Source organism: Hemitrygon akajei, chromosome 30 (assembly GCF_048418815.1).
Source record: "Hemitrygon akajei chromosome 30, sHemAka1.3, whole genome shotgun sequence".
Lineage (NCBI taxonomy): Eukaryota > Metazoa > Chordata > Chondrichthyes > Myliobatiformes > Dasyatidae > Hemitrygon > Hemitrygon akajei.
Window position 1 is genome coordinate 7658787 of NC_133153.1, and position 16218 is coordinate 7675004.

Sequence of the window (16218 nt, forward strand, 5' to 3'; positions counted from 1 at the left end):
CATACCATCTCCCCACCCTGAGGACACACCACCATCAAACATACCATCTCCCCATCATCAAACATATCATCTCCCCACCCTGAGGACGCACCACCATCAAACATACCATCTCCCCACCCTGAGGACACACCACCATCAAACATACCATCTCCCCATCATCAAACATATCATCTCCCCACCCTGAGGACACACCACCATCAAACATACCATCTCCCCACCATCAAACATATCATCTCCCCACCCTGAGGACACACCACCATCAAACATACCATCTCCCCACCATCAAAAATATCATCTCCCCACCCTGAGGACACATCACCATCATCAAACATACCATCTCTCCACCCTGAGGACACATCACCATCAAACATACCATCTCCCCACCCTGAGGACACATCACCATCAAACATACCATCTCCCCACCCTGAGGACACACCATCATCAAACATACCATCTCCCCATCATCAAACATACCACCTCCCCACCCTGAGGACACACCACCATCAAACATACCACCTCCCCACCCTGAGGACACACCATCATCAAACATACCATCTCCATATCATCAAACATACCACCTCCCCACCCTGAGGACATCACCATCATCAAACATACCATCTCCCCACCATCAAACATACCATCTCCCCACCCTGAGGACACACCATCATCAAACATACCATCTCCCCATCATCAAACATACCACCTCCCCACCCTGAGGACATCACCATCATCAAACATACCATCTCCCCACCATCAAACATACCATCTCCCCACCCTGAGGACACACCATCATCAAACATACCATCTCCCCACCATCAAACATACCATCTCCCCACCCTGAGGTCACACCATCATCAAACATACCATCTCCCCACCATCAAACATATCATCTCCCCACCCTGAGGACACATCACCATCATCAAACATACCATCTCTCCACCATGAGGACACATCACCATCAAACATACCATCTCCCCACCCTGAGGACACACCATCATCAAACATACCATCTCCCCACCCTGAGGACACATCACCATCAAACATACCATCTCCCCATCATCAAACATACCACCTCCCCACCCTGAGGACATCACCATCATCAAACATACCATCTCCCCACCATCAAACATACCATCTCCCCACCCTGAGGACACACCATCATCAAACATACCATCTCCCCACCATCAAACATACCATCTCCCCACCCTGAGGACACACCATCATCAAACATACCATCTCCCCACCATCAAACATATCATCTCCCCACCCTGAGGACACATCACCATCATCAAACATACCATCTCTCCACCCTGAGGACACATCACCATCAAACATACCATCTCCCCACCCTGAGGACACACCATCATCAAACATACCATCTCCCCACCCTGAGGACACATCACCATCAAACATATCATCTCCCCACCCTGAGGACACACCATCATCAAACATACCATCTCCCCATCATCAAACATACCACCTCCCCACCCTGAGGACACACCACCATCAAACATACCACCTCCCCACCCTGAGGACACACCATCATCAAACATACCATCTCCCCATCATCAAACATACCACCTCCCCACCCTGAGGATACACCACCATCAAACATACCACCTCCCCACCCTGAGGACATCACCATCATCAAACATACCATCTCCCCATCATCAAACATAGCACCTCCCCACCCTGAGGACATCACCATCATCAAACATACCATCTCCCCATCATCAAACATACCACCTCCCCACCCTGAGGACATCACCATCATCAAACATACCATCTCCCCACCATCAAACATACCATCTCCCCATCATCAAACATACCACCTCCCCACCCTGAGGACACACCACCATCAAACATACCACCTCCCCACCCTGAGGACACACCATCATCAAGCATACCATCTCCCCATCATCAAACATACCACCTCCCCACCCTGAGGACATCACCATCATCAAACATACCATCTCCCCACCCTGAGGACACACCATCATCAAACATACCATCTCCCCACCCTGAGGACATCACCATCATCAAACATACTATCTCCCCACCCTGAGGACACATCACCATCAAACATACCATCTCCCCATCATCAAACATACCACCTCCCCACCCTGAGGACATATCACCATCAAACATACCACCTCCCCACCCTGAGGACACACCACCATCAAACATACCACCTCCCCACCCTGGGGACATATCACCATCAAACATACCACCTCCCCACCCTGAGGACACACCACCATCAAACATACCATCTCCCCACCATCAAACATACCATCTCCCCACCCTGAGGACACACCATCATCAAACATACCACCTCCCCACCCGGAGGACACACCACCATCAAACATACCACCTCCCCACCCTGAGGACACACCACCATCAAACATACCATCTCCCCACACTGAGGACACACCACCATCAAACATACCACCTCCCCACCCTGAGGACACACCACCATCAAACATACCATCTCCCCACCATCAAACATACCACCTCCCCACCCTGAGGACACACCATCATCAAACATACCACCTCCCCATCATCAAACATACCATCTCCCCACCCTGAGGACATCACCATCATCAAACATACCACCTCCCCACCCGGAGGACACACCACCATCAAACATACCACCTCCCCACCCTGAGGACACACCACCATCAAACATACCATCTCCCCACACTGAGGACACACCACCATCAAACATACCACCTCCCCACCCTGAGGACACACCACCATCAAACATACCATCTCCCCAACATCAAACATACCACCTCCCCACCCTGAGGACACACCATCATCAAACATACCATCTCCCCACCCTGAGGACACACCATCATCAAACATACCATCTCCCCACCCTGAGGACACACCATCATCAAACATACCATCTCCCCACCATCAAACATACCACCTCCCCACCCTGAGGACATACCATCATCAAACATACCACCTCCCCATCATCAAACATACCATCTCCCCACCCTGAGGACACATCATCATCAAACATACCATCTCCCCACCCTGAGGACACACCATCATCAAACATACCACCTCCCCATCATCAAACATACCATCTCCCCACCCTGAGGACACACCATCATCAAACATACCACCTCCCCATCATCAAACATACCATCTCCCCACCCTGAGGACACACCATCATCAAACATACCACCTCCCCATCATCAAACATACCATCTCCCCACCCTGAGGACACACCATCATCAAACATACCACCTCCCCATCATCAAACATACCATCTCCCCACCCTGAGGACATCACCATCATCAAACATACCACCTCCCCACCCTGAGGACACACCACCATCAAACATACCATCTCCCCATCATCAAACATACCATCTCCCCACCCTGAGGACACACCATCATCAAACATACCATCTCCCCACCCTGAGGATACACCATCATCAAACATACCATCTCCCCACCCTGAGGACACACCATCATCAAACATACCATCTCCCCACCCTGAGGACATCACCATCAAACATACCATCTCCACACCCTGAGGACATCACCATCATCAAACATACCATCTCCCCACCCTGAGGACACACCACCATCAAACATGCCATCTCCCCACCCTGAGGACATCACCATCATCAAACATACCATCTCCCCACCCTGAGGACACACCACCATCAAACATACCATCTCCCCACCCTGAGGACACACCATCAAACATACCATCTCCCCACCCTGAGGACACACCACCATCAAACATACCATCTCTCCACCCTGAGGACACACCATCAAACATACCATCTCCCCACCCTGAGGACATCACCATCATCAAACATACCACCTCCACACCCTGAGGACACACCATCATCAAACATACCATCTCCCCATCATCAAACATACCATCTCCCCACCCTGAGGACACACCATCATCAAACATACCATCTCCCCACCCTGAGGACACACCATCATCAAACATACCATCTCCCCATCATCAAACATACCATCTCCCCACCCTGAGGACACACCATCATCAAACATACCATCTCCCCACCCTGAGGACATCACCATCATCAAACATACCATCTCCCCACCCTGAGGACACATCATCATCAAACATACCATCTCCCCACCCTGAGGACACACCATCATCAAACATACCACCTCCCCATCATCAAACATACCATCTCCCCACCCTGAGGACACACCATCATCAAACATACCACCTCCCCATCATCAAACATACCATCTCCCCACCCTGAGGACACACCATCATCAAACATACCACCTCCCCATCATCAAACATACCATCTCCCCACCCTGAGGACACACCATCATCAAACATACCACCTCCCCATCATCAAACATACCATCTCCCCACCCTGAGGACATCACCATCATCAAACATACCACCTCCCCACCCTGAGGACACACCACCATCAAACATACCATCTCCCCATCATCAAACATACCATCTCCCCACCCTGAGGACACACCATCATCAAACATACCATCTCCCCACCCTGAGGATACACCATCATCAAACATACCATCTCCCCACCCTGAGGACACACCATCATCAAACATACCATCTCCCCACCCTGAGGACATCACCATCAAACATACCATCTCCACACCCTGAGGACATCACCATCATCAAACATACCATCTCCCCACCCTGAGGACACACCACCATCAAACATGCCATCTCCCCACCCTGAGGACATCACCATCATCAAACATACCATCTCCCCACCCTGAGGACACACCACCATCAAACATACCATCTCCCCACCCTGAGGACACACCATCAAACATACCATCTCCCCACCCTGAGGACACACCACCATCAAACATACCATCTCTCCACCCTGAGGACACACCATCAAACATACCATCTCCCCACCCTGAGGACATCACCATCATCAAACATACCACCTCCACACCCTGAGGACACACCATCATCAAACATACCATCTCCCCATCATCAAACATACCATCTCCCCACCCTGAGGACACACCATCATCAAACATACCATCTCCCCACCCTGAGGACACACCATCATCAAACATACCATCTCCCCATCATCAAACATACCATCTCCCCACCCTGAGGACACACCATCATCAAACATACCATCTCCCCACCCTGAGGACATCACCATCATCAAACATACCATCTCCCCACCCTGAGGACACACCACCATCAAACATACCATCTCCCCACCCTGAGGACATCACCATCATCAAACATACCATCTCCCCATCATCAAACATACCACCTCCCCACCCTGAGGACATCACCATCAAACATACCATCTCCCCACCCTGTGGACACACCATCAAACATACCATCTCCCCACCCTGAGGACACACCATCATCAAACATACCATCTCCCCACCCTGAGGACACATCACCATCAAACATACCACCTCCCCACCCTGAGGACACACCACCATCAAACATACCACCTCCCCACCCTGAGGACATCATTATCATCAAACATACCATCTCCCCACCCTGAGGACATCACCATCATCAATCATACCATCTCCCCACCCTGAGGACACACCACCATCAAACATACCATCTCCCCACCCTGAGGACACATCACCATCAAACATACCACCTCCCCACCCTGAGGACACACCACCATCAAACATACCACCTCCCCACCCTGAGGACATCATTATCATCAAACATACCATCTCCCCACCCTGAGGACACACCACCATCAAACATACCATCTCCCCACCCTGAGGACACACCACCATCAAACATACCACCTCCCCACCATCAAACATACCATCTCCCCCCCCCGGAGGACACACCATCATCAAACATACCATCTCCCCACCCTGAGGACATCACCATCAAACATACCATCTCCCCACCCTGAGGACATCACCATCAAACATACCACCTCCCCACCCTGAGGACATCACCATCAAACATACCATCTCCTCACCCTGAGGACACACCTGCCCTGGCTGTGGGAGTGTTTGCAGTTCCCACTGAGGCCACGTATGCCACCTGGAAACAGGACAAAGTATCTCCACACCATCTTTCAGGTGGTGGTGGCACAGGACGTTACTGCGTTTTGGACATGGATTTCGACTATGGACTATTTTATCAGTCTTATAGTTTTTTACGTTCTGTGTTTTGCATCCGTTCTTTCTCATTACTTTGCGCGAGGGCGGGGGCAGCGGGGATCGATATTCTTGTGGTGTTTTGTGTGGAGGAGGGGGTCTGGGAGGGGATGTCGAACTTCTTGTTGCCTTTTTTTAGTTCGTTTCTTTGTGCGGGGAGCGGGGGATTTGGAGGCAGTTGTTCGTTTTGCATTTCATGTGAGGAGGGAGGGTGTCTGGTGGGACGGTTGATGTTCTTGTTGTGTTTTGGTCAATGTCCTTGAGTTTTCGCGTGGGGGAGGGCTTTGGGAGCTGACGTTCTTTTTGCATTTTGTGCGGGGCAGGGGTGTTTGGGGGGGGGGGGGGTTGATGATCGCTTTGCTGTTCATTATTTTTCTTGGTTTCGTGGCTACCTGGAGAAGAAGAATCTCAGAATTGTGTACTTTGGTAATAAATGAATCTTTGATCCTTTGATTCTCAGACCCTTAATTCATCTCTGAGTTATTCCATTACTGTCACCTCAGCATCTCTTTGCGATACCCCAGACCGCACTTGCACTGTTGTCCTTGCTCCATCCTGTTGTTTTGTACTCATCACTCTCTGTCATTCTATTTACTATTACCGCAAACACCATTTACTCTGCGAGCTTCATTCAGTGAAGGAATTTAATTGACCTCTGCTATAGAAGAACTACTCCTTGAGCCAGTGGGCCTGCACTTTACTAGCCGGAGGGCAGGATGCCCATCGTGGTCACCCTGTCCTTTCTTACCCCCCCACCACCCACCAGCTGATTCCTTCGGTCTCCAACGTTGACAAGGCTGGATTGAGGTCGAAACCACTGCCCAGTTACCTGGAGGGGGAGGAGCAGCTCTCATTGGATAGGCTGTCTTCTGTGACCTTGTAGTTTGTTGTCGCACCTGCATCAAGTTCCTCTTTGTGGGCCCTGGAATAGAAATGCAGTAATCAGATGACAATCTTGTGGTGCATAAAGACGAGTGGAACCCAGGAACCTCGCCATGTGTTGTGCAAAGCGAAGGAGGAGATTGCTGGGGTCTGGCCTCTTCCTTAGCCACAAGGTACAGGAAGACTGGGTGCATTTGGAAAGGCAGGGACTGATTAGGGCTGCTCAAAATGGCTTTGTGCGTGGGAACTCATGTCTCATAAACTTAACTTGTTTTTAAGTGGTGGCCTAGTGAGGGCAGAGCGGTAAACGTTGTCCAGATGGACTTTAGCAAGGCTTTTGGCATATCCTGCATGGTAGGTGTGTCTGAAAGGTTAGATCACATGGAGTCCAGGGTGAATTAGATAAATAAATACAAAGTTAGCTTGGTGGAAGGAGGAAAAATGTGGCAGTAGAGATTGGAGGCCTTTGACCAATGATGTGCCACAGGCATCCATGCAGTTGTGTGTGTGACGAGATCTGAAGGATTATTCTACAGCGGACTGTTCCTTTAACAAGAGAGAGAGGGAGTGAACAGCTTGTGTGTTATTTCAGCAGCAGGGAGAGAGATAAAGTCTGTGAGTTGCCTTGGAAACTGAAGGGCGAGCTATATGATGGACAGCTGGTGTTCAGCACTTGGAGATATATGCAAGGTCAGTCAACCTTTTAATCAGACACACCACAGGAGAAACACACGACACCAGAGGCAAGGGGGACACGGGTGAGCTTTGTGTGCCCACGACAAGGGTGAGGTTTTGCTCACAGTGTGGACAAAGGAGTGGGGAGCTATTGGTGTGTTTAACCCTGGTTTGGGTTGATAACTCCACCACAGAAGACGGCATCCTCTTTTTGTGGTCACAGTCGGTGACTAAGTTTCAGGAGCAGGAGGACGATGTGCAGGATCGTCATTGGGAAAACAAACCAACTCTCTATCTCTCTCTCTCTCTCTCCAACTCTACTCAAATCAAATTCCAGAACTGAACTGATTACTTACCATACCACTGTAAGACTGTATCAGCTAATCACCTGAGCTGGGGGAGCTTGTAAACCTTATTTACACACCTATATATATATATATATATATATATATATATATATATATATATATATATATATATGCATAATATATATATATATATATATGCATATACACACACACACTTTGCTAACCTGTTTACCTTATCTTGTTTTATATTACTTTATTCACTTAGTTACAGGCAGACAGACATACTTTATTGATCCCGAGGGAAATTGGGTTTTGTTACAGCTGCACCAACCAAGAATGGTGAAGAAATATAGCAATATAAAACCATAAATAATTAAATAATAAGTTAATCATGCCAAGTGGAAATAAGTCCAGGACCAGCCTATTGGCTCAGGGTGTCTGACACTCCGAGGGAGGAGTTGTAAAGTTTGATGGCCACAGGCAGGAATGACTTCCTATGACGCTCAGTGTTACATCTCGGTGGAATGAGTCTCTGGCTGAATGTACTCCTGTGCCTAACCAGTACATTATGGAGTGGATGGGAGTCATTGTCCAAGATGGCATGCAACTTGGACAGCATCCTCTTTTCAGACACCACCGTCAGAGAGTCCAGTTCCACCCCCACAACATCACTGGCCTTCTGTATGAGTTTGTTGATTCTGCTGGTGTCTGCTACCCTCAGCCTGCTGCCCCAGCACACAACAGTAAACATGATAGCACTGGCCAGCACAGACTCATAGAACATCCTCAGCATCGTCCGACAGATGTTAAAGGATCTCAGTCTCCTCAGGAAGTAGAGACGGCTCTGACCCTTCTTGTAGACAGCCTCAGTGTTCTTTGACCAGTCCAGTTTATTGTCAATTCATATCCCCAGGCACTTGTAATCCTCCACCATGTCCACACTGACCCCTTGGATGGAAACAGGGGTCACTGGTGCCTTAGCCCTCCTCAGGTCCACCACCAGCTCCTTAGTTTTTTTCATATTAGCTGCAGATGATTCTGCTTGCACCATGTGACAAAGTTTCCCACCATAGCCCTGTACTCAGCCTCATCTCCCTTGCTGATGCATCCAACTATGGCAGAGTCATCAGAATACTTCTGAAGATGACAAGACTCTGTGTTGTAATTGAAGTCCGAGGTGTAGATGATGAAGAGGAAGGGAGACAAGACAGTCCCCTGTGAAGCCCCAGTGCTGCTGAACACTCTGTCTGACACACAGTGTTGTAAGCGCACGTACTGTGGTCTGCCAGGCAGTAATCAGTAATCCATGACACCATTATTATTTTACTAATAAAATAGAGTTTATAACGGAAGACTCAGACTCCAGGTGTGTCCATTTCTGCTGATAATCCACTCACACAAATCGAAAGGGAATTTCCCCAATCAAATCAACTCATCAATCAAGCCCCCGACAAACTTTAGAACGGCTCCCACCAATTTTTGTTCATCTCCGGGACGAGACCCCAATTTTGTTACGTACCCCATAATGGGTTAAAAAGAACCAGGGTTTGGACAGCTTGAAAGAGCTGATTGTGATTGAAGACTTTAAGAAGTGTGTTCCCGATGATGTAGGGGCATACGGAGATGAAAAGGATGCCACTACCTTGTGGGAGTCTGCGAGGTTAGCAGACAAGGTTGTTTTAACCCACAAGGTTGAGTTTACTCTGGATGGGCGTTTCCCAGAGAGTAGCTGGGAGGATCAAGGGAACCTGGAGTTTGAAACTGGGACTGGTATTGAAAGCCTAGAAGAGGCAGATATCCTGATTGCCTGTGTTCAGGTTATTGAAGCACCCGTGAATTTCCAGGTTGTTGAACCTTGTGTTGAAACTCAGTTAAGGTCTGTGGTGTCTGACTCTGTTGAAAAGGAATGCAGTCCTTTTGTGTCAGGCGGACTTGGTTCAGTGAGTAAAGGGTTAACCTTGGTACCAGTGGAAATTGAGGATTCTCAGTTACTTGTGTTAGATGGTGTTCTAAAAGTCGACGATGAGTTGAAAGCTGGTGAGGTAAATTTTATTGGAAATATTGAGAAAGGTGCTGTTTCTGGATTTTTAAACAAAGAACTTGGGAAGGTTGGACTGGTTTCGCGACCTTTGATCCTGCTGTCAGGAAAATGGCCTGTAGGAGTATGTGCAAGCTTGTTAAATTTTGGAAGTAAACCAGAGGCCACAGTTTAAGAATAAGGGGTAGGCCATTTAGAACAGAGTTGAGGAAAAACTATTTCACCCAGAGAGTTGTGGATCTGTGGAATGCTCTGCCTCAGAAGGCAGTGGAGGCCAATTCTCTGGATGCTTTCAAGAAAGAGTTAGATAGAGCTCTTATAGATAGTGGAGCCAAGGGATATGGGGAGAAGGCAGGAATGGGTTACTGATTGTGGATGATCAGCCATGATCACAGTGAATGGTGGTGCTGGCTCAAAGGGCCGAATGGCCTACTCCTGCACCTATTGGCTATTGTCTATTCAACAACTTCAAGGTTATGGGGTTGTTTTTCACGATTGCGATGTGAAGAGAAAGGATCGTTTTGGTTTCGAGAGGCCACCTGTCTGCGTTACTATGGAGACAGGTTGAGCTAAAAGTCGTAGGAATAGAATAGATGGATTGTTTAGAAATTTTCATAATGTAAACATGGTTTTCGTAAGCTTAGTGATGGTACTGAGTTTGGTAAACATAGGTGATAGGCTGGCACCTATCCAAGGTGAAGTTTATTCAGCAGTATAGCTAACAAGCAAGCTTGTGACTGACGACCCACGCACAGATACTGATGCGTACACCACGTGCGCAGTGACCCGAAGCATGTCTGGAAAGGCTGCTGATGCAGACAGCAAAGACAGGGGTTTAACTTATGAAAATTTGTCAGAGACTTTTCTACCTTCCATGTTACATCAGGACTTGGGTAGTAAGGAGGATGAGAAAGGTTTGTCCTTGTCCAGGGATGAATTTATAGCAGAACAAAGTCGAGAATCTGAAATTGCTGTGTTAAAGGAGACAACTCTCACAGAAGAGGAAGTTCAGAGAGAGTCAGTAGGATATTATCTCAAGGAAGTGGAGATCACCTACTGTGCCTGCAAGTGGGGATTGGGCCATTGAACATCAAGTTGTGGTCCCGAAAGTTTACAGGGCTGAGATCTTAAACATGGCTCGTAGCATGCCTTTAGGTGGACACTTTGGAGTGAGAAGGACAGTAACAGGATTATGAAGGAATTCTACTGGCCTAATTTAAGAAAAGATGTTGTGAACTTTTGCAGGACTTGCCATACCCCTCTGGTTGCCGGAACACCTAATCAAGTGATCCCAGCAGCACCACTTAGACCAATATCTGCTTTTGGTGAACCTTCTTCCAGGGTCATAGTGGACTGCGTTGGCCCATTGCCAAAGACTGCAGCTGGCTATGAGTAATTGTTAACCATCATGTGTGCTGCGACTAGGTTCCCTGACACAGTGCCTCTCAGAAATATCGGGGCCAAGACTGTGGTAAAAGCCCTTATAAAATTTTTCACAATGGTAGGTCTACCTAAAGAAATCCAATCTGACCAGGGTAGTAACTTTACTTCAAAAACCTTCCAGGGGATAGTTAAAGAGTTGAGAGCTAAGCACATTGTGTCACCTTTGACCCTACTCAGAGAGCAATGGTTAGATCAGAATGTGTGTATGAGCATGCTTAGTTATGCTTTGGAATTCAGAGACAGACTTAACAAGGCTTGTGACCTTGCACAGCAGAATTTACAGCACTCTCAGATAAAGATGAAGCAGTTCCTCCTCCTTACCAACCTCCTTCAAGTGAGATTTAGTGGACCATATGAAATAATTCAGAAAATTGATTCTTTGAATTATGTTATTAGAGCTCTTGACTAACGGAGAAAGGCTACACAGCTCGTCCACGTAAATATGATCAAGCGTTATCGTGACCCCGACCCTGCACCTGTGAGTACTGTTATGACAACAGAGGAGATTGTGGTGTCCGGTACTGGAATACCACATCATTTTAATGAACTCCGTGTAGTCTCCACAAGACTCAGAAATTCTGATGTTGGTTGAAAAATATTGATGGAAAGACTCAACATTTGCAGTCAAAGCAACAAAAACAACTGAAGAGTTTAATTAACAAGTATAAAGATTTATTCCCTTTCACTCCCAGACCGTGCATGGCTGCGGTGCATGACATAATTGTAGATGAAGTTGATCCCATTAGGCAGCACCCTTACAGAATGAACAAGACAAAAATAAACTGGTTGAACAAGAAATTGAATACATGCTAACAGCCGGCACAATTAGGCCAGCCACGTCAGACCGGGTGTCACCGTGCGTGATTGTCCCTACGTTGGATGGGATTGCGAAATACTGTACTGATTACAGGAAAGTGAATGCAGTAACTAAAGCAGATGCTTATCCCATCCCAAGAGTGGATGACTGTATTGACAGAGTGGGGAAGGCTAAATACCTTGCGAAGATTGACCTGTTGAAAGGTTACTGGTGTGTCCCTTTAAAAGAAAGGGCTAAAGGAATATTTGCATTTGTGACACCATCTGCATTGTATGAATATAATGTTTTACCCTTTGGGATGGAAAATGCTCCAGGGACGTTCCAAAGGATGATGAGTTCAGTGATTCAAGGTTTAGAGAATATAGGGGCTTATATTGATGTATGGAATGATATATTGATGGGTTGTATGGAATGACACCTGGGAGAAGCATATGTCAGCAGTAGAGAAACTGTTTGAAAGGCTGTCCAAGGTAAATGTCACTGTAAACCTTGCTAAAAGTGAATTTGGCCACGCCACTGTCACGTATCTTGGCTATGTAGTAGGCCAGGGCCAACTGGCTCCTGTGTAGGCCAAGGTTCAGGCTATTGCTGAGGTTCCCGTTCCAACGGGCAAGAAAGCGTTAAGAAGGTTTTTGGGAATGGTTGGGTATTACCGTAAGTTTTGTAAGAACTTCGCAGACACTGCTCTCCCCCTAACGAAACTCCTAGGGAAGAGTGAAAGATTTGTGTGGACTGACCTTTGCCAGGAGGCATTTGAATGCCTGAAAACCATCCTGTGTTATCACCCTGTGCTCAAAGCCCCTGATTTCAATAAACCGTTTTCAGTCGCGGTAGACGCTCGTGATGGAGCTGCTGGGGCGGTATTGTTGCAAGGGGATGATGATGAAATTGATCATCCAGGAGCTTCTTTCCCAAAGAAATTTAATGTGCATCAGAAAAATTACTCCACTGTTGAAAAAGAGTTGCTAGCACTCATTTTAGCGTTGCAACATTTCGATGTCTACATACGTCCTGCGCAGAAACCACTCGTGGTTTACACGGACCATAATCCATTAGTGTTTCTGGGTAAAATGAAGGATAAGAATAGACTGGAGTCTGATCTTGCAAGAGTATGACATGGAAATAAAACCAGTTTACCTGCTAACCAGTTTACCTTATCTTGTTTTATATTACTTTATTCACTTAGTTACTAATAAAATACAGTTTATAACAGAAGTCTCAGACTTCAGATGTGTCCATTTTTGCTGGGTCTTTTTAACCCATTACGGGGTACGTAACATGTGTTATATTTAGTTAGTAATATTGATGAGAATGTAGGTGACCTGATTAAGCAACTGTGGATGACATTGAAATTGGTGGTGTGGTGGACAGTGAGGAAGGTTGTCTAGGGTTACCAAATCAAGATCAACTTGGGAAGCGGACAAAGGAATCAACCTGGAAAAGCGCAAAGTGATGCACTTTGAGAAATTTAACCAGGTAGGCTACACAGTAAATGACAGGTACAGGGAGTGTTGTAGAAAAAAGGTACAGGTCTGTAGTCCCTGGAAAGTAGTGACACGGATAGATGGTGAAGGCAGCACGTGACGTGACTGCCTTTATTGCAGAGGTCACTGAGTTCAAGAGCTGAGCTGCCAAAGGAAGTCGGTGAGATCACACCTGGAGAGTTGTGTGAAGTTTGATCACCATACTATAGGTAAAGAGGGTGCAGGAAAGATTCATATCTTTATGGATCTTCACATCTTTTTGGTATGGAAACACCAATGCCCTTGAATGGATAATCCTGCAGAAAGCGGTGGATTTGGCCCAGTCCATCACGGTAGAGCCTTCCCCACCATTGAGCAGAGCCACACAGAGTGCTGCCTCAGGAAAGCAGCATCCTGCATCAGAAACTCCCGCTACCTCGGCCATGCTGTCTTCTTGCTGCTGCCGTCAGAAAGGAGGTACAGGAGCCCCAGGACTCACAACTCCAGTTTCAGAAACAGTTACTATCCTTCAACCATCAGGCTCTCACTCAACTTCATGAGTCCCATCACTGAAATGTTTCCATAGCCTATGGACTCACTTTCAAGGACTCTTCATCTCATGTTCTCAATATTTATTGCTTATTGATTTATTATTGTTATTTCTTTTTGTATTTGCACACTTTGTTGTCTTTTACACACTGGTCGAATGCCCAAGTTGGTGCGATCATCACAGATTCTACTACGGTTATTATTCCTTTACGGATTTGTTATGTTTGTCCACAAGACAATACATCTCAGGGTTTTTATGGTAACGTATATGTACTTCACTTTGAACCCTGAACTTTGAACAAGGATGTCGACAGGACTGCATGACTTGAGTTACAAGGGGAGATGGGATAGGCTGCATTATTTTCCCTGGAGCCAAGTGTGATGAAGATAGACCTGACGGTGGTTTGTAAAGATCATGAGGTGAATGTTCAGAGTCTTTTACCCAGGGTTTGGGAGTCTAAAGCCAGATGGCACAAGCTTAAGGTGAGAGGGAAGGATGTAAAGGGGAGTTGTGGTGGTGGGTATGGAAACAAGATGCTGAGGAAATGGTAGAAACATCTGGACACGTATACGGATCATCACACATAGTCTTGGCCTGAAACATCAACTCCAGCACTTTGCGTGTGTTGCTCTGGATTCCCACCATAAGCAGAATCTCTCGTGTTTAGGTACGTAGATAGGAAGGGTTTTGAGAGACAGGAGTCGAATGCAGATGAATGGGGTTAGTTTGGGTCAGCATGGACAAGTGAGGTCAAAGGGCCTGTTTTGTGTTGTATGTTCCTGTTCCTAAATATAAACAATCGTCACAGATGGTCATCTCATGGAGAAAGGTCCAACCGAGGGGAAATATGATGGTTTTGAAGGTGATGCTGTATAAAGCCAAAGAGGTTTCTGGGAACAATTCACAAGGCTCAGGATAGATATGTCCCACAGAAGCAGTTGTTCTCAAATGGCAGGGGTGGACATCTGTAGCTGACAAGGGAAGTTAAAGACTGTAAGCCAAAGAAAGGTCATATAAGGTAGCAAAAGTGAGTGGGAAGTTGGATGATTGGGAAGCTTTTAAAATCGAACAAAAGGCAACTAAAAAGCCATAAGGGAAGAGATGAAATATGAGGGCAAACTAGCCGATAATATGAAGCAGAATACTACGTTTTTTTAGTTATATAAAGAGTAAAAAGGTGAGAATTGGTATTGGACCATAGGAAAATGATGCTGGTGAGGGACTAATGGGGGCAAAAATGTGGCAGATGAACTTAATAAGTTCTTTGCCTCAGTCTTCACTGCGGAAGACACTAGCAATATGCCAGAGATCCGCGAGTGTCACAGAACAGGAGGGAGTGCCATTGCTGTTACAAAGGAAAAGATCTTATGGTGGATAAGTCACGTGGACCAGATGGACTACATCTCAAAGTCCTGAGAGAGGTTGCTGAAGAGATAACAGATACACTGGTTGTGATCTTTCAAGAATCACTTGATTCTGGCATGGTTCCAGAGGACTGGAAAATTGCACATGTTACTCCACTCTTTAAGAAAGGAGGAAGGCAAAAGGAAGGAAATTATTGGCCAGTTCGCCTAACCCTCAGTGGTTGGGAAAGTGGTTGGAGTCTATTATTAAGGATGAGGTTTTGGGGTGCTTGGAGACTAATGAAAAAATGTCAAAGTCAGAATGGTTTCTGTAAAGGGAAATATTGCCTAACAAATCTGTTAGAGTTCTTTGAGGAAATAACAAGCAGGGTGGACAAAGGTGAGGCAGTGGACATCATTTACTTGGATTTCAGAAGGCGTTTGATAAGGTGCCACACGAGGCGACTTAACAAGATAAAATCCCATGACATTACAGGAAAGATACTGGATGGATAGAGGAATGGCTGACAGGCAGGAGGCAGCAAGT

At 46.8% G+C, this 16218-nt stretch overlaps 1 protein-coding gene across 2 annotated transcripts in view; it reads right to left on the reverse strand.

Moving 5' to 3' along the window:
• myo1ea (myosin IEa) overlaps positions 1–16218 on the reverse strand; it is a 221810-nt gene that overhangs the window by 17672 nt on the left and 187920 nt on the right. For both annotated transcript variants that reach the window (XM_073032934.1, XM_073032933.1), the window contains exon 25: positions 6982–7074. In XM_073032934.1, the coding sequence (XP_072889035.1) occupies positions 6982–7074 (93 nt within the window). The remainder of the gene's footprint in view (positions 1–6981; positions 7075–16218) is intronic.